This window comes from Panulirus ornatus, chromosome 50 (genome assembly GCF_036320965.1).
Source record: "Panulirus ornatus isolate Po-2019 chromosome 50, ASM3632096v1, whole genome shotgun sequence".
Taxonomy (NCBI): Eukaryota; Metazoa; Arthropoda; class Malacostraca; order Decapoda; family Palinuridae; genus Panulirus; species Panulirus ornatus.
The window spans coordinates 27,336,295-27,360,235 of record NC_092273.1 but is presented as its reverse complement, the minus strand read 5'-3'; the positions used below and the strand labels follow the sequence as shown (position 1 = coordinate 27,360,235).

Sequence of the window (23,941 nt, the reverse complement as noted above, 5' to 3'; positions counted from 1 at the left end):
GTTGGAAATGAAATGTTTGAGGATTATATATGGTGTAGAGGGGTTTGATCGAGTAAATAACAAAAGGGTAAGAGTGAGAAATGGTGATAAAAAGAATGTGGTTGAGAGAGCAGAAGAGGTTGTGTTGAAATGGTTTGGATATACAGAGAGAATAAGTGAGGAAATGTTTACAGAGATGATCTGTGTGTCAAAAGTGGAGGGAACAAGGAGAATGGGGAGATGAAATTGGAGATGGAAGAATGGAGTGAAAAAGATTTTGAGCAGTTTTGGCCTGAACACACAGGAGTGGTGAAAGGCATACACAGAGTAGAGTGCATTTGAATGATATGGTATACTGGGGTCAGTGTGCTGCCATTGGACTGAACCAGGGCATGTGAAGTGTCTGGGGTAAACCATGGTAAGGTCTGTTGGGCCTGGTTGTGGATAGGGAACTGTGGTTTTGGTGCATTACACATGACAGTCTTTGATTTCAGCTGAACATGTTTTGCCACGTCAGTTGTCCCTATGTTATTGAAGGTGGAAGGATGCTGCTTTTGCTCACTGACTTTATGTTTAGTGATATTTTTGCTATTTCTCATCCTGGTGATATGTTCCCTCTACTAAGAACAAATCATCGTTCGTAAGATGTTGTCCCAGGAAGAAAAGGCCTGTTTTCTTGCTTGGATGCAAGAAGCATCCTCAAGCAAGATTTCAAGATGTAGTGGAAGGAGCAAATCCACCTACCAGACAGTTGTATGGGCTTCCTTCTAATGTCATCCCTCCCTGAAAGCTGGGTCTGGTTGACATAGGGTGACCAGTGAGGCATCCTGGTAGGGATGGATTTTTCAACATTTTATGCTTTGGCCATGCAGTATCAGGCATAGTTATTAGGCTTGCTTAACATTGCTACAACTTTACATCTAGTGCTCTTATTCCTACTCTCTGTTGGAGACATGATAAGGATAGAATTTATGAGAATTGTGAAAAATTATTAAGGAAAACATGAATGCCATGATAAGTGTATGTTCAAGTATGAGCCACAGTGCCCTATGCTTTGGCAGCAACTAGTAAACAAAAGTGACCAGTTAGGGAAACTCATGAAAGCAGCAATTCTGAATGTGCTGGGCCATGGCTTTCAAGCATTTTCCTGCTTCTGAAAAAAGCATTTTAAATCTTGTCCTATAAAGTCTCTGTAATGATGCTCTTTGTCAAAGTTAACTGCTGATGCTTTTAGAAAACTATATGAATTTCATATTATATTGAGGTCAAAATGGTTGCTCAATAAATTCTTCCCATATATTGGCTTTTGAAGTACATAGGAGTTAAATTGAAATATAAGTGATAGACTGCATTGTACATCCATCATGGTTATCAGAATTCAAATGAGATTGGTCACCATGTACTAAACTTCAGTAGTTTAAATGAGACAAAATCCAGTGAGATTGACAAAAAAGATATATATATGTAAGAAGTGGAGGGAACAAGGTGACGGGGAAGACCCAATTGGAGATGGAGGGATGGTGTGAAAAAGATTTTGAGTGCTTGGGGCCTGAACATGCATGAATATAGTGAATAGAGCAATGTGGTATTCAGGGGTTGACATGCATAGTGGTCTGAATTAAGGCATATGAAGCAGATAAGGAAAACCATAAAGAGTTCTATGGGGGCTATGGTTTTGGTGCTTGACATGTGGTAGTTAGAGAATGTGTGTGAGTGAATGAGATATGAAAACAAACATTAATTCTGATTATCTTCTCCAGCCAATGAGTATCAATAGACAGTGTAAAACAACATTATTATTTAAAAAAAGATAAAGAAGCACCCAAAAAGAGTTGGATTACCCTCCTCTGCTACACTATATCTATTGATTTAGATTTGGCATCAATCTGTATGTGGAGAGAATTGTTTTATTTCTTGAACTCTCATTTTGGGGAACAAGTTTTAGTAAATGATATGCATTATTGTGAAGGACAATCAGGCTTACAACTCATACTTTTAAGTTATGAGAAGTAGGTAGTTGTCCCTGGTAGGAGACATACAAATCATATAGCTCATCTGTGTTCTGGGTAGGAGGAAGGATCGTCTCATATTGTGAACAACAATTTGAAATGCATTGTTATTTGTGGTTCAGGCTTGCCATCACCCTTCTTAGCTGCTGATTTAACAGAACGTAGTGCACTAAAGTTGAATATTGTGCAATTTAATCATGCAGATCCCTCTTATCTCCCTGTTTACATATATGAACCTCTTAGCACATTATCTCCTCAAATTTGGTGTACGTCTGTGTTAGCTTCTTTTAATCTTTTATCCCCCTCCCCTTGTTCTACAGTTATCCATTGAACAACCCTTGTTATATCCACCAATCAGGATGTTGTGATTCTTGTGGTTTACACAGATCACTGCAAGAGAAGCTGTTGGTTTTAAAGTTAACCTCTGTATCCAAATAATGTAGCACTAGCAAAAGACAACAAAGGCCACATTCATTCACACTCAGTCTCTAGCTGTCATGTATAATGCACCGGAACTTTCACAGCTCCCTTTCCACATCCAGGCCCCACAAAACTTTCCATGGTTTACCCCAGACACTTCACATGCCTTGGGTCAATCCATTGACAGCACATCGACCCTGGTATACCACATCATTCCTATTCACTCTATTCCTTGCATGCCTTTCAGCCTCCTGCATGTTCAGGTCCTGATTGCTCAAAATTTTTTTCACTCCATCCTTCCACCTCCAATTTGGTCTCCCACTTCTCTTCGTTCCCTCCACCTCTGACACATATATCCTCTTTGTCAGTCTTTCCTCACACATTCTCTCCATGTGACCAAACCATTTCAATACACCCTCTTCTGCTCTCTCAACCACACTCTTTTTATTACTACACATCTCTCTTACCCTTTCATTACTTACTCGATCAAACCACCTCACACCACATATTGTCCTCAGACATCTCATTTCCAACACATCCACCCTCCTCCACACAACCATAGCTATCTATTGCCCACGCCTCACAACCATATAACATTGTTTGAACCAACAAACATACCCGTTTTTGTTTTCTGAGATAATGTTCTTGCCTTCCACACATTTTTCAATGCTCCCAGAACTTTCGCCCCCTCCCCCACCCTGTGACTCACTTTCGCTTCCATGGTTCCATCAGCTGCCAAATCCACTCCCAGATATCTAAATACTTCACTTCCTCCAGTTTTTCTCCATTCAAACTTACCTCCCGAACGACTTGCCCCTCACCCCTACTGTACCTAAAAACCTTGCTCTTATTCACATTTACTTTCAGCTTTCTTCTTTCATACACTTTACCTGACTCCGTCACCAGCTTCTGCAGTATCTCACCCAAATTAGCCACCAGCGCTGTATCATCAGCGAACAGCTACTGACTCATTATCCAAGCCCTCTCATCCACAACAGAGTGCATACTTGCCCCTCTCTCCAAAACTCTTGCATTCACCTCTCCAGCAACCCCATCCATGAACAAATTAAACAACCATGGAGATGTCACGCACCCTTGCTGCAAACCAACATTCACTGAGAACCAGTCATTTTCCTCTCATTCTACTTGTACATATGCCTTACATCCTCGATAAAAACTTTACACTACTTCCAGCACCTTGCCTCCCACACCATGTACTCTTAATACCTTCCACAGAGCATCTCTATCAACTCTATCATATGCCTTCTCCAGATCCATAAATGCTACATAAACATCCATTTGCTTTTCCAAGTATTTCTCACATACATTCTTCAAAGCAAACACCTGATTAACACATTCTCTACCACTTCTGAAACCACACTGCTCTTCCCCAATCTGATGCTTTGTACATGCCTTCACCCTCTCAATCAATACCCTCCCATATAATTTTCCAGGAATACTCAACAAACTTATACCTCTGTAATTTGAACACTCACCTTTATCCACTTTGCCTTTGTACAATGGCACTATGCATGCATTCTGCCAATCCTCAGGCACTTCACCATGAGCCATACATACATTGAATATCGTCACCAACCAGTCAACAACACAGTCACCCCTATTTTGATAAATTCCATAGCAATACCATCCAAACCTGCTGCCTTGCTGGCTTTCATCTTCCGCAAAGCTTTCACTACTTTTTCTTTGTTTGCCAAATCATTCTCCCTGACCCTCTCACTTCGCGCACCACCTCGACCAAAATGCTCTATACCTGTCACTCTATCATCTAACACATTCAACAAACCTTCAAAATACTCACTCCATCTTCTCACATCACCGCTATTGTTATTACCTCCCCATTAGCCCCCTTCACCAATGCTCCTATTTGTTCTCTTGTCTTACTCACTGTATTTACCTCCTTCCAAAACATCTTTTTATTCTCCCTAAAATTTAATGATACTCTCTCACCCCAACTCTCATTTGCCCTCTTTTTCATCTCTTGCATGTTTCTCTTGACCTCCTGCCTCTTTCTTTTATACTTCTCCCAGTCATTTGCACTATTTCCCTGCAAAACTTGTGCAAATGCCTCTCTCTTCTCTTTCACTAATGATCTTACTTCTTAATCCCACCATTCACCACCCTTTCTAATGTGCCCACCTCCCATGCTTCTCATGCCACAAGCATCTTTTGTGCTAGCCATCACTGCTTCCCTAAATACATCCCATTCCTCCCCCACTCCCCTTACATCGTTTGCTCTCACCTTTTTCCATTCTGCACTCATTCTCTCCTGGTACTTCCTCACACAAGTTTCCTTCCCAAGCTCACTTACTTTCACCACTCTCTTCACATTCTCTCTTCTTTTCTGAAAACCTCTACAAATTTTCACCTTCACCTCCACAAGATAATGATCAGACATCCCTCCAGTTGCACCTCTCAGCACATTAACATCCAAAAGTCTGTCTTTCACACGCCTATCAATTAACACATAGTCCAATAACGCTTTCTGGCCATCTCTTCTATTTACATATGTATACTTATGTATATCTCTCTTTTTGAACCAGGTATTGCCAATCACCAGTCCTTTTTCAGCACATAAATCTATGAGCTCTTTACCATTTCCATTTACAACACTGAATTGTACACCAATTATTCCCTCAACTGCCACATTACTCACCTTTGCATTCAAATCACCGATCACTATAACCCAGTCTCGTGCATCAAAACTGCTAACACACTTATTCAGCTGCTCCCAAAACACTTGCTTCTCATAATCTTTCTTCTCATGCCTAGGTGCATAGGCCCCAATAATCACCCATCTCTCTCCATCCACTTTCAGTTTTACCCATATCAATCTAGAGTTTACTATCTTACACTCTATCACATACTCCCACAACTCCTGTTTCAGGAGTAGTGCTACTCCTTCCTTTGCTCTTGTCTTCTCACCAACCCCTGACTTTACTCCCAAAACATTCCCAAACCACTCTTTCCCTTTACACTTGAGGTTCGTTTCACTCAGAGCCCAAACATCCAGGTTCCTTTCCTCAAACATACTACCTATCTCTCCTTTTTTCTCATCTTGGTTACATCCACACACATTTAGACACCCCAATCTGAGCCTTCGAGGAGGATGAGCACTACCTTCATGACTCCTTCTTCTGTTTCCCCTTTTAGAAAGTTAAAGTACAAGGAGGGGAGGGTTTCTATACCTGTGATATATAAAATCTGCATGAAATATAGTAGACATTCAAGCCACATTTTTCTCAACTTCGGAGCTATATAGTAACAATTTTCTTCATTTTTGTCATATTTGCAGTTATCTTCATTTTTTCTAAAAGGGTACCGGTTCCAGTATAAACTACGGCCATCATTTTCAACCAACGAAAAGCATAGTATTTGATCCCATATAAACCATTACAGGAATGTACTGGTGTCAAATATGTAAGTTGCTGTTTGGGTTGCCCTCTTGGAAAACTTAATAGAATTTTTCCCCAAGGGTGCCTTGATGGCATTTGGCTGCTCTTGGATTTGGACATGCTAAAGTATTGGAAACAACAAGACATGGTAAAAGCAGTAAAACACTCTTTAAACTAATATCCTTATTTAGCAAGGAACACGATTCCTCAGCCGTCGTACTTACTTGTTTTCTGTCTTAATGCTTTTCATGTTGTTTTCTCTATTCTGTCTCAGTCGTACAATGGATAATGTGTCCTCCACGGTGAATATAATTTGGAACATAGCATTTTCTCTTCGCATATGTCCTTCCTTATTTCAGATTCAAATCCTCTGAATTCCTGTCTGACTAAGTGCTCCCTTGCTTTTTTAATTTGCTCTTGAAGAATGATATGGAGTAATTTGAGATTGGTGTTGTGCACATATCTCCTTTGATTTTACTCATTTCTTTGTATCATATACCTCTCAATTGCTGCCACACTGAAGTGAATCATATTTTTTTTTTCTCCATTTCCTGCAATTAAGACCTATCTGCTTCTCTGTATCATATACCTCTCAATTGCTGCCACACTGAAGTGAATCATATGTTTTTTCTCCATTTCCTGCAATTTAGATCCATCTGCTGTCTCATTTGTAATACATTCCACAAAATCTCCAGTAACATTGGTGTGTGATCTGATTGTGAAATTCAGTTTTCCAATAGGTATGTGGTTCCATAGAGATTGTGTACTTATGGATAGTTTCCACAGACCTCTTCGTAATTTGTCATTGAACATATTGTGAAATTCAGTCTCTAAGAATCAGTTTTTCCTTTGGAATACCATGCTTGATATTTTTTGTTTCATGGCACTTGTGTGTGAGAATATGAACAAACATTGATGCTGTATATTCCTGTCTAACCTTAATGAGTTCATTAACATACTGAAGTTCAGTTTTTTCTGAACACGCTATTTAGAATTCGTATTTCTATTATTATTACCTGCCACATACATCAGATTATTCCCAGTTGATCTGTTTTAATGAAAATCCCTTTTATTTGAATTTTTCCATCTGAGAAGGGCCTGTTTTGCTGTCCCCTGTAACATTCTGATTTGTTTTTGCTCATACATTTTCATGGAGGTTAGTAAACTATTAAGACTTATGTAATTTTCATGAGAATGACTTCCATTATGTTTGTATTTTAAAGGCTCTAATATGCATGTACTTCCTGAAACATAGCTTTCGTTGTACTTGAAGGGTCAGACTCATCCTCATTTGTCATTTCTTTCCCTCATCCCTATCTTGTATCATTCAAGAAAATAGTAGATATGAATTTATCCTCTTATTAAGCTCCATATCACATCCAGTAATATCTAGTTTGACTTCCTCTGTGTAGTCTCTAGATCCTGATTATAGGTCACTCTCTCAGCTTGGATTCTTATATGCATTACTGCTTTTAGCTAGGATCCACCATTGCTTGATATTATTTCCTGTTTGTAATGTATTAGGAGGGAGTTCTACACTTTTTTGGGCCCCATTTCTTGAACTTTCTCTGCAGTCATACAGTTTCTTGAAGAATTTCTGTATGGTGTCCACATTCACAGTTTCATCACTTAGGTTATTCCTTTTATCCACTACCCTTATGCAAGAAAAGTTTTTTTTTTTTTTTTTTTCTCTTATACTTTGTCGCTGTCTCCCGCGTTTGCGAGGTAGCGCAAGGAAACAGACGAAAGAAATGGCCCAACCCCCACCCCCCATACACATGTATATACACACGTCCACACACGCAAATATACATACCTACACAGCTTTCCATGGTTTACCCCAGACGCTTCACATGCCTTGATTCAATCCACTGACAGCACGTCAACCCCGGTATACCACATCGCTCCAATTCACTCTATTCCTTGCCCTCCTTTCACCCTCCTGCATGTTCAGGCCCCGATCACACAAAATCTTTTTCACTCCATCTTTCCACCTCCAATTTGGTCTCCCTCTTCTTCTTGCTCCCTCCACCTCCGACACATATATCCTCTTGGTCAATCTTTCCTCACTCATCCTCTCCATGTGCCCAAACCACTTCAAAACACCCTCTTCTGCTCTCTCAACCACGCTCTTTTTATTTCCACACATCTCTCTTACCCTTACATTACTCACTCGATCAAACCACCTCACACCACACATTGTCCTCAAACATCTCATTTCCAGCACATCCATCCTCCTGCGCACAACTCTATCCATAGCCCACGCCTCGCAACCATACAACATTGTTGGAGCCACTATTCCTTCAAACATACCCATTTTTGCTTTCCGAGATAATGTTCTCGACTTCCACACATTCTTCAAGGCCCCTAGAATTTTCGCCCCCTCCCCCACCCTATGATCCACTTCCGCTTCCATGGTTCCATCCGCTGCCAGATCCACTCCCAGATATCTAAAACACTTCACTTCCTCCAGTTTTTCTCCATTCAAACTCACCTCCCAATTGACTTGACCCTCAACCCTACTGTACCTAATAACCTTGCTCTTATTCACATTTACTCTTAACTTTCTTCTTCCACACACTTTACCAAACTCAGTCACCAGCTTCTGCAGTTTCTCACATGAATCAGCCACCAGCGCTGTATCATCAGCGAACAACAACTGACTCACTTCCCAAGCTCTCTCATCCCCAACAGACTTCATACTTGCCCCTCTTTCCAGGACTCTTGCATTTACCTCCCTAACAACCCCATCCATAAACAAATTAAACAACCATGGAGACATCACACACCCCTGCCGCAAACCTACATTCACTGAGAACCAATCACTTTCCTCTCTTCCTACACGTACACATTCCTTACATCCTCGATAAAAACTTTTCACTGCTTCTAACAACTTTCCTCCCACACCATATATTCTTAATACCTTCCACAGAGCATCTCTATCAACTCTATCATATGCCTTCTCCAGATCCATAAATGCTACATACAAATCCATTTGCTTTTCTAAGTATTTCTCACATACATTCTTCAAAGCAAACACCTGATCCACACATCCTCTACCACTTCTGAAACCACACTGCTCTGTACATGCCTTCATGTATCTCTTTGAATTTTTTTTAACAATGTTTTTGCTTAATTTTATGCTTTTGCCTCTGTTTGTACTTTCCTTGCATCTTTCATGTGTGTTTGTAATTATTTAATTGTAATTACAGACTTGTACTGTATGGAGAGGGAGTCTTACACTTATGTGGCCCCTTCTTTTGAACATTCTCTTGTATAAGACAACTTTTTAAACTTCTGTGTCCTATTTGCATGTAGTTTTCTCATCCTGTTTATTACATTCATCCACAACTCTCATAATGTAAAAGTACTTCTCTAGATATTTTTAACTAATCTTTTGCATAATTTCCTGTTATTTTCTCTAGTTATTCTATCCCTCCGTCTTTTGAAGAACTGTTCCCAGTCTTCATCATCATTCTTATGATCAGGTCACCCTACACTTCTCTTTTGTAATGATTGGGAAAAATAATGCCTCTAGCCATTCCCTGTGATTCAGCTCTCGTAATTCTGGTATGTATGCGTGTGGGTGTATTTTTGTGTGCATATGTGTAAGTGTGTTTTTATATGCTTGCATGTGTGTCTGTGTGTTACTATACAGTATGTCTTTCTATTGAGGCATAGGGAGAACATGCAGATTTGTCTTTTGCATGGGTTTTGTCTGTCTATTTCTGTCTGTTTCTCTCCTCTCTCCCTGCTCAATGAGTTGCTTTCATTGTCATTTCTCCTAAAGCTTATTCAGAGAGAAAGCATACAGGTTATAGAAATATATTGATACTTAGTCGATGAACATATCCCTTTCTTTCATGAGAAAGTAATGTATATGATTTATATATACGAATTTTACCAAGTAACGAATGGTGATGATTATCTTTAGTGTACAGTATCTAGAGTCTCATATATGATGGTGTAATATTTTTTATTTATACTTATCTGAATTATTGTTGCATTATTGTAATTACCTAGAGCTTTTTTTTTTTTTACATATGTATTTACAAATGATGTTCATGAAAATCTTGTTTTATGAGTTTTATTAGAAGCTTAGCTGAATCACTGTTTTGTTGTGCTTTTTACATTGAGGTTAATGTGTTTTCTCACTCTATATATATTCTGACCGAGAATGCTTTCTCTAGGTGGATCACTTTGTAATATATATATATATATATATATATATATATATATATATATATATATATATATATATATTAAGACTGTACCATCAAGTTTGTACCTCATAGAATAAATCTTGGTCATGCGATGAAATACTTTTTCTTATTGCAATCATATTGATATTATGTGGATGGTGCCTGATATTTAACATTATCATATGTTGATACGACTCTTCTTTAACAATTCTTATTCCTCCCCAGCTCCGTGGTGGGGGGTATGAACCTGAACTGCATTATCCCAACTGGCGCCGTGTCCATAAACCTATTGATCGTCATCATGTCTTACTTGATTCCCTTAACAAACTCATGGATGGTAAGATATTGAATGATTCCTTCTCATTTGATGCTGTATTTCTTATTTATTTAAGTAGTATTATTTGAGGGAAAATGAAGATTATTCTCACCTGAGGACAGAACCCTGTGAGCATCTGAGAGAACCCTTATTCAGTGGGAGACCAACACAGTATTTTATATCCCTAATATTAGGAGTATCCATGAAGATTTACCTTTGCTTTCTACCATCATAAAATGTGTAAGGTGAACAAATGCTCACTTGTAGGTCAGTAATCATGCTGTGCTACAATCTACCCAGACTTTGATGTCATTGCGAGGAAGTGAGATAGTACCAAGCAGCCCCTTCACCCACATTCATGTGTACATATTTTTAGAATCTGGATTAAGACCATTTATTATCCATGCTTTTTCTGGTCCGAGAAGGAAAAAAAGTCAGCGGGGAATGAATGATTTTGGATCTGCTTTTTATGAGCACCCTTATACTGAAACAGGTTCAAGATAGCCACTTTACAGAGCATTTGCTAGAATGTACAGTTAACAACTGGACAAATGTTTCAGACTGAAATGATGCTTATTGGCACATTCCTATGTGCCTCAGAGTGAGGAAATTTTTAGAACTGGAAGTTTTAGCACAGACTTGGGAGTTTAAGGTGATGGTCTTTGATTTATGCATACTTCACAAATTGCAAATCAAAGCGTGTTTATCATCACCTTGGACATCCCACTTAATTTCCAGCTAGAATTTTACATGGCTAGGGATATACTAGAACTTCTAGAATAACTCTTTTTGTCTTCCCAAGGTTAAAGCTTAGGAATGCACAGATGCTGCAGTTTCCTTATGCTTCCAGAGCTCTTCAGGAGCAGCTAAATTTAGGGACAGTTCAGTTTTGCAGCCCTGTTTAATTCCACCATAGTTGGCTCTTGCTGATGTGAATTTATCAGATCTTCCACCTCAGCATACTCCAGATCTGAGAATCCTGTACCTCCAACAGCTGCTCTGTATCCTAAACCTTCTGTACTGTGGGGAAGCCAATAAAATCATTCAGCACTGCAGGCTACAAATTGTTCCAGTAGGCATAATATTCATGTCGGACATCTCATGGTAGGATTCCTTGACTACTGATATTATTTGTGCAGTGTCATACAGTGCCAGAAGTCTATTGCGTTAGTTTCTGATTTTTCATTCATCTTCTTCACTGTTCAAATATGATAACATTAAAAAGTGCTGTTACAGCGAGGTGGTGTTAGGTGGAAGGAAAATAACCTAAACATTTTCATTTGCACCTTGTATGTCTTTGGCAGGGTGAAGTGGGGTATTATCATTGATAGCAGAATCTTGAAAAATGGGATTTTGTGACTTTAAAGTTCTACTGAGGCACAGTGCAAAAAGTAAACCATTTTGTGAATGGTGCAGTTATCTTTTTTCATGTGTGTCTGCAGTTTACCATGTTAGTGTGGTAGTGCTAGGAACAAAGGGAGAAAGGTGTCATTCTCTTGCATCCTTTCTTTAGCTGTCATGTGCAATTCTGTTCAGGCTTTTTTGTTAACTTTCCAAAACCTGTTTCCTTCTCAAATCTTCGGTGGTTTGAGCATGATAAGCAAGTACTGCGTTACACATTAACTCTCCTGATGTTTTGTCACACAGTCACCAAGGGAGTTGATATTTGGCAGTTTTAGACTGAGGTGTTGAATACTTAAGAAAAGGGAACATTTAAAGCAAAGTATAAAGAAAGATGTGAAGAAAGTGAGATATAACATGTAATTGATATGGGCATGTGATGGAAATACATTTGGAAGGAAAGACCAAAAAAATGTATGGGAGTGAGGTTAGTGGGCATAGGGTTAGGGTAAGACTAAAGATTAAATAGTATGCAAAATAATAGAGAAATTTTGTAGTAGGAGTGTTAGTACCGAGGAGAGAAAAGGCTATGTTTGCAGTATGAAATTTTGGATGACTCATTTTAGTAGATAATGGAAAAAGCATATTCTATAGATTTACTTATATATTCATTTATCATACTTTGTCGTTGTCTCCTTTATTAGCAAGGTAGCGCAAGTAAACAGATGAAAGAATGGCCCAACCCACCCACATACACATGTATATAAATACACGTCTACACACGCACATATACATACCTATACATTTCAACATATACATTTATTTATATTCATTTTGCTTTATCTCTGTCTCCTGCGTTAGTGAGGTAGCGCAAGGAAACAGACAAAAGAATGGCCCAACCCACCCACATACACATGTGTATACATACACGTCCACACACGCAAATATACATACCTATACATCTCAACGTATACATATATATACATACACAGACATATACATATATACACATGTACATAATTCATACTGTCTGCCTTTATTCATTCCCATTGCCACCCCCCCACACATGAAATAACAACCCTCTCCCCCCTCCTGTGCGCGAGGTAGCGCTAGGAAGACAACAAAGGCCCCATTTGTTCACACTCAGTCTCTAGTTGTCATGTAATAATGCACTGAAACCACAGCTCCCTTTCCACATCCAGGCCCCACAAAACTTTCCATGGTTTACCCCAGACACTTCGCATGCCCTGGTTCAATCCATTGACAGCACGTTGACCCCAGTATACCACATCATTCCAATTCACTCTATTCTTTGCACGCCTTTCACCCTCCTGCATGTTCAGGCCTCGATCACTCAAAATCTTTTTCACTCCATCTTTCCACCTCCAACTAGGTCTTACACTTCTCCTCGTTCCCTCCACCTCAGACACATATATCCTCTTGGTCAATCTTTCCTCACTCATTCTCTCCATGTGACCAAACCATTTCAAAACACCCTCTTCTGCTCTCTCAACCACACTCTTTTTATTACCACACATCTCTCTTCCCCTATTATTACTTACTCGATCAAACCACCTCACACCACATATTGTCCTCAGACATCTCATTTCCAACACATACACCCTTCTCCTCACAGCTCTATCCATAGCCCATGCCTTGCAACCATACAACATTGTTGGAACCACTATTCCTTCAAACATACCCATTTTTGCATATACATACATATACAGACATATATACACATGTACATGCTTCATACTTGCTGCCTTTATTCATTCCTGTCGCCACCCCGCCACATCTGAAATGACACCTCCCTCCCTCCACACGTGTGCGAGGTAGCACTAGGAAAGGACAGCAAAGGCCACTTTCGTTCACACTCAGTCTCTTGCTATCATGTATGATGCACTTGAAACACAGCTCTCTTTCCACATCCAACTCCACAAAACTTTACCCCAGACACTTCATGTGCCCTGGTTCAATCCATTGACAGCACGTTGTTCCAATTCACTCCATTCCTTGCATTCCTTTCATCCTCCTGCATGTTCAGGCCCTGATCGCTCAAAATCTTTTTCACTCCATCTTTCCACCTCCAATTTGGTTTCCCACTTCTCATTTCCTCCACCTCTGACACATATATTCTCTTTCTCAATTTTTCCTCACTCATTCTCTCCATGCGACCAAACCATTTCAATACACCCTCTTCTGCTCTCTCAACCACACTCTTTTTATTACCACACATCTCTCTTACCCTTTCATTACTTAATCAAACCAACTCACAACCACATATTGTCCTCAGTCATCTCATTTCCAGCACATCCACCCTCCTCCGCACAACCCCATCTATATCCCACGCCATGCAACCATATAACATTGTTGGAACCACTATTCCTTCAAACATACCCATTCTTGCTTTCCGAGATAATGTTCTCGCCTTCCACACATTCTTCAATGCTCCCAGAACCTTTGCCCCCTACCCCACCTTGTGACTCACTTCTGCTTCCATGATTCCATCCGCTGCCAAATCCACTCCCAGATATCTAAAACTCTTCACTTCCTCCAGTTTTTCTCCATTCAAACTAACCTCCCAATTGACTTGTCCATCAACCCTACTGTACTTAATAACCTTGATTTATTCACATTTACTCTCAGCTGTCTTTTTTCACACACTTAACCAAACTCAGTCACCAGCTTCTACAGTTTCTCACCTGAATCAGCCACCACCACTGTATCGTCAGTGAACAACAACTGACTCACTTCCCAAGCCCTCTCAACCACAACAGACTGCATACTTGCCCCTCTCTCCAAAACTCTAGCATTCACCTCCCTAACAACCTCATCCATAAACAAATTAAGCAACCATGGAGACATCACGCACCCCTGCCGTAAACCAGCATTCACTGAGAACCAATGACTTTCCTCCCTTCCTATTCGTACACATGCCTTACATCCTTGATAAAAACTTTTCACTGCCTCTAGCAACTTGCCTCCCACACCATATACTCTTAATACCTTCTACAGAGCATCTCTATCAACTCTGTCATATCCCTTCTCCAGATCCATAAATGCTACATATAAATCCATTTGTTTTTCTAAGTATTTTCACATTCTTCAAAGCAAACACCTGATCCACCCATTCTCTACCACCTCTGAAACCACACTGCTCTTCCCCAATCTGATGCTCTGTACATGCCTTCACCGTCTCAATTAATACCCTTCCATATGATATCCTAGGAATACTCAGCAAACTTATACCTCTCTAATTTGAACACTCACCTTTATCCCCTTTGCCTTTGTACGATGGCACTATGCATGCATTCCACCAGTCCTCAGGCACTTCACCATGAGCCACACATACATTGAATATCGTCACCAACCAGTCTACAACACAGTCACCCCCTTTTTTAATAAATTCCACTGCAGTACCATCCAAACCTGCCGCCTTGCTGGCTTTCATCTTTCACAAAGCTTTCACTTTCTTCTCTGTGTACCAAACCATTCTCCCTGACCCTCTCACTTTGCATATGACCTCGACCAAAACACTCTATCATCTAACACATTCAACAAACCTTCAAAATATTCACTCCATCTCCTTCTACATCACCACTACTTTATAATACCTCCCCGTTAGCCCATTTACCGATGTTCCCATTAGTTCTCTTGTCTTACGCACTTTATTTACCTACTTCCAAAACATCTTTTTATTCTCCCTAAGATTCAATGATACTCTTTCACCCCAACTCTCATTTGCCCTCTTTTTCACCTCTTGCACCTTTCTCTTGACCTCCTACCTCTTTCTTTTGTACATCTCCCAGTCATTTGCACAATTTCCCTGCAAAAATCGTCCAAATGCCTCTCTCTTCTCTTTCACTAATAATCTTACTTCTTCATCCCACCACTCACTACCCTTTCTAATCTGCCCACCTCCCACGCTTCTCATGCCACAAGCATCTTTTGTGCAAGCCATCACTGCTTCCCTAAATACATCCCATTCCTCTCCCACTCCCGTTACATCCTCTACTCTCACCTTTTTCCATTCTGCACTCACTCTCTTCTGGTTCTTCCTCACACAAGTCTCCTTCCCAAGCTCACTTACTCTTACCACTCTCTTCTCCCCAACATTGTCTTCTTTTCTTAAAACCTCTACAGATCTTCACCTTCGCCTCCATAAGATAATGATCAGACATCCCTCCAGTTGCACTTCTCCGCACATTAACATCCAAAAGTCTTTCCTTCATGCGCCTATCAATTAACACGTAATTCAATAATGCTCTATTGCCATCTCTCCTATTTACATAAGTATACTTATGTATATCTCTCCTTTTAAACCAGGTATTCCCAATCACCAATCCCTTTTCAGCACACAAATCTACAAGCTCTTCACCATTTCCATTTACAACACTGAAGGCCCCATGTACACTAGTTATTCCCTCAGCTGCCGCATTACTCACCTTTGCATTCAAATGCCCATTACTATAACCTGGTCTTGTGCATCAAAACTGCTAACACACTCACTCAGCTGCTCTCAGAACACTTGCCTCTTATGATCTTTCTTCTCATGCCCAGTTGCATAGGCATCAATAATCACCCATCTCTCTCCATCCACTTTCAGTTTTACTTTCTTACACTCTATCACATACTCCCACAACTCGTGCTTCAGGAGTAGTGCTACTCCTTCCTTTGCTCTTGTCCTCTCACCAACCCCTGACTTTACTCCCAAAACATTCCCAAACCACTCTTCCCCTTTACCCTTGAGGTTCGTTTCACTCAGAGCCAAAACCTCCAGGTTCCTTTCCTCAAACATACTACCTATCTCTCCTTTTTTCTCATCTTGGTTACATCCACACACATTTAGACACCCCAATCTGAGCTTTCGAGGAGGATGAGCACTCCCCACATGACTCCTTCTTCTGTTTCCCCTTTGTGAAAGTTGAAATACAAGGAGGGGAGGTTTTCTAGTCCCCCTCTCCCGTCGCCTTTAGTCGCCCTCTACGACATGCGGGGGATGCGTGGGAAGTATTCTTTCTCCCCTATCCCCATACAGATTTATATGTCCATATAGATTTATATGAACAGTATTTTGTATCACTAGATTGGAGAGGCAATTTTTGAGACTGAAATCTTTTTATTCAACAAGTATGTACAAGGCAGCAGGTTTGGATGGTATTGCAGTGGAATTTATTAAAAAAAGGGGGTAACTGTATTGTTGACTGGTTGGTAAGGTTATTTAATGTATGTATGACTCATGGTGAGGTGCCTGAGGATTGGTGGAATGCGTGCATAGTGCCATTGTACAAAGGCAAAGGGGATAAGAGTGAGTGCTCAAATTACAGAGGTATAAGTTTGTTGAGTATTCCTGGTAAATTATATGGGAGGATATTGATTGAGAGGGTGAAGGCATGTACAGAGCATCAGATTGGGGAAGAGCAGTGTGGTTTCAGAAGTGGTAGAGGATGTGTGGATCAGGTGTTTGCTTTGAAGAATGTATGTGAGAAATACTTAGAAAAGCAAATGGATTTGTGTGTAGCATTTATGGATCTGGAGAAGGCATATGATAGAGTTGATAGAGATGCTCTGTGGAAGGTATTAAGAATATATGGTGTGGGAGGCAAGTTGTTAGAAGCAGTGAAAAGTTTTTATCGAGGATGTAAGGCATGTGTACGTGTAGGAAGAGAGGAAAGTGATTGGTTCTCAGTGAATGTAGGTTTGCGGCAGGGGTGTGTGATGTCTCCATGGTTGTTTAATTTGTTTATGGATGGGGTTGTTAGGGAGGTGAATGCAAGAGTTTTGGAAAGAGGGGCAAGTATGAAGTCTGTTGGGGATGAGAGAGCTTGGGAAGTGAGTCAGTTGTTGTTCGCTGATGATACAGCGCTGGTGGCTGATTCATGTGAGAAACTGCAGAAGCTGGTGACTGAGTTTGGTAATGTGTGTGAAAGAAGAAAATTAAGAGTAAATGTGAATAAGAGCAAGGTTATTAGGTACAGTAGGGTTGAGGGTCAAGTCAATTGGGAAGTGAGTTTGAATGGAGAAAAACTGGAGGAAGTGAAGTGTTTTAGATATCTGGGAGTGGATCTGTCAGCGGATGAAACCATGGAAGCGGAAGTGGATCATAGGGTGGGGGAGGGGGCGAAAATTCTGGGAGCCTTGAAGAATGTGTGGAAGTCGAGAACATTATCTCGGAAAGCAAAAATGGGTATGTTTGAAGGAATAGTGGTTCCAACAATGTTGTATGGTTGCGAGGCATGGGCTATGGATAGAGTTGTGCGCAGGAGGATGGATGTGCTGGAAATGAGATGTTTGAGGACAATGTGTGGTGTGAGGTGGTTTGATCGAGTAACGTAAGGGTAAGAGAGATGTGTGGAAATAAAAAGAGCATGGTTGAGAGAGCAGAAGAGGGTGTTTTGAAATGGTTTGGGCACATGGAGAGAATGAGTGAGGAAAGATGGACCAAGAGAATATATGTGTCGGAGGTGGAGGGAACGAGGAGAAGAGGGAGACCAAATTGGAGGTGGAAAGATGGAGTGAAAAAGATTTTGTGTGATCGGGGCCTGAACATGCAGGAGGGTGAAAGGAGGGCAAGGAATAGAGTGAATTGGAGCGATGTGGTATACCGGGGTTGACGTGCTGTCAGTGGATTGAATCAAGGCATGTGAAGCGTCTGGGGTAAACCATGGAAAGCTGTGTAGTTATGTATATTTGCGTGTGTGGACGTATGTATATACATGTGTATGGGGGGGGGGTTGGGCCATTTCTTTCGTCTGTTTCCTTGCGCTACCTCGCAAACGCGGGAGACAGCGGCAAAAAAAAAAAAAAAAAAAAAGTATGTACAATTAGTTTTTAGTCACCATCATGATGACAGACCTTTGTGAAGGTTATTTATTTGCATGATCACTAAAGTTTCTCGCTTTGCTGTGATTTGTTTTTATAATGGCATTTCAGAGGAGCGGAAGCACTATGTCATATAGATGTTTAAATCACCCTTATGTTGACAAGCTCACGTAAATCTTCCTTTTTACTCTTTAATTTTTCAGGTGTGAATGACACAAGCTCAGGAACAGACAAATGGTTGAGTCGTTTAGAGGGTAGCAGCTGGATGAATAATATAAAGGAAACATTGAACTGTGCTTGCCTTGTGGCTCAGTGTCTTGACCAGGTTAGTGAATATTCAATATTGGTTCAATTAAAGGTAATCCAAAGCTTATCTGTAGTTCCCTTCACTAGAAAACCAGCTCTTATTTTGCATGTGTTCACTTTGCATGAATTTTGATCTTGCATTGTTTATTTTCTAAGATAGAATTTTTTCTCAGCACTGGGGTGGTTCATGCTTACACAAGGTCTGGGTTTTGTCCCAGTCAAAGATCAGATTCTAGTCATGCTTAGATATTGCTTAATTTTATTGCTTTTTTTTTTTGATACTTGTTTGTCATTTCTTCTGTTAGCAGGGTTGCTCCAGAAACAGACTAAGAAAGGCTTCACTTGCTGATGTCCATTCTTTAGCTGTCCTGTGTAATGTACTGAAATCCACAATAAGGCCCCACAGACCTTTGTCCTGGCTGCTTCATATGCATTTTTGTTATTCCATTAACAGCACATCCCCCTTGTTTACCACATTGCTCCAATTTGCTTTTTCCTCTCTCTCTGTGTCTCTCTGTGTCTCTCTGTCTCTTTCTCTGTCTGTCTGTCTGTCTGTCTGTCTGTCTGTCTGTCTGTCTGTCTGTCTGTCTGTCTCTCTCTCTCTCTCTCTCTCTCTCTCTCTCTCTCTCTCTCTCTCTCTCTCTCTCGCTCTCTGTCTGCTCTCTGTCTGTCTCTGTCTGTCTGTCTGTCTGTCTGTCTGTCTCTCTCTCTCTCTCTCTCTCTCTCTCTCTCTCTCTCTCTCTCTCTCTCTCTCTCTCTCTCTCTCTCTCTCTCTCTCTCTCTCTCTTAATCAGCCTCTCCTCAATCATTTGTTCCCATGTATCCAAAAGCATTTCAGCACATCATCTTCATCTCTCAACAATTCTTTATTACCACACCTCACTTTTACCCTTTTGTTAATTACTTGATCAAACTTCCTCACGCCACATATTGTGCTCAGACATTTCTTCTCCTGCACATACTCTTTCCTTTGTACATCCTCATCTATAGCCCATGCCTCACATCCATACAGCATTTTTGGGACCACTGTATCTTCAACATACTTACTTTTACTCTCCTGGATAAAGGACTTTCTTTCCACACATTCCTCAAACCTCTGAGAACCTTTTCCTCTCACCCATCCTATGACTCATTTCTACTTCCATGGTTCCATTTGCTGCCATGTCAACTCCATTCAAACTCACACTCCAACTATCCTCTCCTTCTGCCCTGCTAAACCTAGTAACCTTACTTTTTTTCTCATTTACATTTAACTTCCTCATTTTGCACACTTTCCCAAACTTAGACTCCAAATTCTGATGTTTCTCATCCAAATCTTCCATCAGTGCTGTGTCATCAGCAAACAGCAGCATACCCACTTTCCAGGTCCCCTCACCCCCTACAGGCTGATTACTCAGTTCTTTCTCTAAGACCCTTGCATTTATCTCTCCACCCCATCCATGAACAATTTAAGCAGCCATGGTGACACATCCTTTGCCACTCCTTAAAGCACATTTTTCCCTCCTCAGTCTCGTGTAAATACCTTTACCTTCTCAGTCACCACTAAACAAACTTATACCTCTTTAGTTTAAACACTCACCTTTGTCCCCCTTCCCTTTATATATTGGCACTATGCATACATTCTGTCAATCCTACGGCACTTCAGCATGACCTTACATACATTGAAAATCCTTTCAAATTCAAGTGCAGTGCCATCCTTTTCCAGCTGCTTTGCCACATTTCATTTTATGTAAGGCTTTCACCACCTTTTCTCTATTTACCAAACCACTTTCACTCTTTTTGCCAAACCACTTTCTGTGACTCTCTCACTTTATGGTATAATGCATTTTGAATAAATTTCTTATTATTGTCGTTGTTTATGCTTATGCTGCTTAAGATATACATACATCTGGAGGAAGGCTAGCATTGTGGCTTCATGGATGTATTAAACCCAATACTGTGACATTTTTTCAAGGTCAGATACCTGGGATTTCTTTTTCTGTTTAGTATTGAGAATCTCGACTGTTATTCTAATTTTAAGGAAAGGTGGAATATCCCTACCCTTTGACATGAAATATCGGTACCCAGAGATGTAAAGTGGAGTTATTTAAGGTGGTATTTTTCTCTGATGTGCACGTGCGATTTTTTTGGGCATTCACTCAGCAGTTTGTAAGTCCACTGCCTGTCATTATTCATACTATTTTTGATACCCTGAGCCTAAAAATAGTGGACTATACGTTATGATGTATATTTATAAGTGGGAAGTACTCGCATGAAAGCTTATGTATGGAGTACAGGTGTTGGTATGTAAAAGAATGGATTATGGGAGATTGATACCAAGGGGTTGCTGACCAGAAATTGAGCAAGAAGATGAAAGATTAAGTAGTTGAACAGAGCAGAAGAGCAACAGTGGGAGAGAAAGAGTGAGTTAGGAGAATTGTCAAGAGATGTGTCATTCTCCATAGGACAGCTCGGCTTTTATCTCAAGTAGCTCATCAGGTACTATTTAAGTGATTACTTGTGTACTAAATTCATTCCAGAAATCCCTAGTATTTTTATGAGGGCAATTTATCACTATCATTGATCATGTCATCTGCATATAATTTTAATCTTTTGCAGGAGGGAGCCTCTGTTCTTGTACATGATACAGATGGTGTGGACTCTACATTGCAAGTTACATCATTAGCTCAAATAATCCTCAACCCTGATTGTCGCACTGTCCGTGGGTAAGATTAACTATACACTTATAGTACTGGAAGCTAATGTAAATCATTCAAACGTTCAACGTATATTCTATCAAGATGTCATTAAGTACCTTTCTTCGTAAGTAATGCAAAATCTATATCAAAAGCCTATGTAACTCTAAATGATTTTACCCTTGTCCTTCTAGACACCCTACTCATATTATTCCTCACTTTTTTCTTCCCTTTTAACATTGCTGATCATTTGCATTTTCCATATAATTTTGCATATAGGAGCATTTTATATAATGTATCTGAATCTTTTCCAACCAACTTGCTCAAATGGCAGTAATTTTTTCTACTTCCTATTAAAGATGTCATAGACACCTCAGCACACCATTATCTGTTATCAGTATCAATTTTCAGTGTAATGTCTCCTGCAAATTCAGAAAGACAGGACTTTTTTCCATAAATATCTCATACATTAAGTGAAAAGTATAATTTATAGTTGTAATTGGAGACTATCTTTTTATCCCTTGTGTCTAATATTGTTGGAGTAGTGTGACTTTTTAGTTTACACACTGAGTAAGTAGCTCTTGACAGTCTTGAGTGGTGACCCACCCCATGAGCAGCACTTCTCTGCATAGTACATGTAACTCTAAAGGCAACAGAGAGAGCTTGCAGCTTTCAAAATTACATTACCGTGGTTTGTAGTTTTCATAGGGTAATCTGCTCTTAGAAATTTTTTTGTTTTGCAGTTGTGACTTAAGTATGAAAAATATCACATACTGATGTGATATTTTCTTGAGTACTCTCACCAAGTGTTGGGAGATAGCATCATGGATCATTTACAGTGTATTGGCATGGACATCTCTTGCCCAAAGTCTGCTCATGAGATATTTCTTCCATGGGTGAATTAAGGGCATGATCGCTTTCCATTCTGTCTTTGTGGTCTTTGAAATCGTGCCATAGTTTTTAAGGCTCTCTTGCATCCATCCATTTCTGTGCCAATAAGATTCTTATGGTTGATTCCTGTGGATCCTGTGCAGCAGGTATTTGGACTTGATAAAATGTACTCATATTTTGACTGTGGCTCCAAATAGTATGCTTACCCATGATTACAAACAAAGGAAAACTTGTTTATATATTTTTTGCAGATGGAAGGTGTCAAATGGTGCATTTTGTCTGCTGTTATAAGTCAAGCAGTGCTGACAGACATATTGATATGTTTTACATTTTCTTATTGTTTTCTTATTTCACCAGTACAGTAATGCTTGTCTCTGTATTTGCAAGCACACTTAAATTCTTATGGATATCAGCTGTGCAGAAACATTTACACTGAAAATGTCCGATTAAACCTTGAAATCATGTGGATTTCATTAAATGTTTAAGGCAGAAGAAGTCGTAGTGCTTTTTCCCCACTCCATGTTAGTGACTAACCCATAGATGGGAAAAACAAATGTTCTGCTATATGGCAACATCTGATAGTGGCAGTGAACATGAGCTTTGATATGTGCATTTTGATACCTTGCCTAGTACGTTTTGAAAAGGGAAATCCATATATGTACCATGTGCTGTTTACAGAAAAAATTAGAGACATCATATGTACCATCCATAGTGAAAAGGCTAAAAACTATCCGGCTTATTAGGAGGAGTTGATTTTTTTCATGGTTGTTCACATTTTACTGCATTAGCAAGGTAGTGTCAGGAACAGACAGAGAAAGGCCACATGTACTCACACATATTTTTTAGCTGTCATGTGTAATGCACCAAAACCACAGCCCCCAATCCACAGCCAGGCCCCATACCTTTCCATAGTTCCCTCCAGCTGCTTCATATACTCTGATTCACTTCATTGACAGCATGTAGCCCCCATATACCACAACGGTCCATTTCACTCTATCCTGTGAACACCTTTCACCTTTCTGCACTTTTAGGCCATGTTCACTCAAAATCTTTTTCCCTATATCCTTCCATCTCCAGTCTGGTGTACCACTTCTCCTTGTTCCCTTTAGTTTCTTATTTTCACACTTCTTTATCTTTCTCATTATATGTCCAAACCATTTCAGCACACCCTCTTCAGCTATCTCAACCACACCACTTTCTTACTCCTTTTGTTATTTACTCGATCAAACCTCCTCACAGTGGCACATATTGTCCTCAAACATTTAATTTCCAAAACATCCCTCCTCCTCTGTACATCCTCATCTACAGCTCATGCCCCGCATCCATACGACATCTTTGGAACTGCTATACTATCAAACATGTCCATTTCATCCTCCTAGATAATTGCCTATTTTTCAACACATTCCTCAAGCTCCAAAAGGTTTTTGATCCTTCTCTCATCCTATGAATCACTTCTGCTTCCATGGTTCCATTAGCTGCCATGTCTACTCCCAGGTCTGTAAACACTTCACCTCCTTCAAATTTTCTCTATTCAAACACACCCCAACAAACCTTTTCCTTGCCT

General features: G+C 40.1%; 1 protein-coding gene across 2 annotated transcripts in view; it reads left to right on the top strand.

The window, feature by feature from the left end:
• LOC139764686 (myotubularin-related protein 9) overlaps nucleotides 1–23,941 on the top strand; it is a 58,429-nt gene that overhangs the window by 19,010 nt on the left and 15,478 nt on the right. For both annotated transcript variants that reach the window (XM_071691570.1, XM_071691569.1), the window contains 3 exons: nucleotides 10,249–10,360; nucleotides 18,709–18,830; nucleotides 21,410–21,516. In XM_071691570.1, coding sequence (XP_071547671.1) covers nucleotides 10,249–10,360; nucleotides 18,709–18,830; nucleotides 21,410–21,516 — 341 coding nt within the window. The remainder of the gene's footprint in view (nucleotides 1–10,248; nucleotides 10,361–18,708; nucleotides 18,831–21,409; nucleotides 21,517–23,941) is intronic.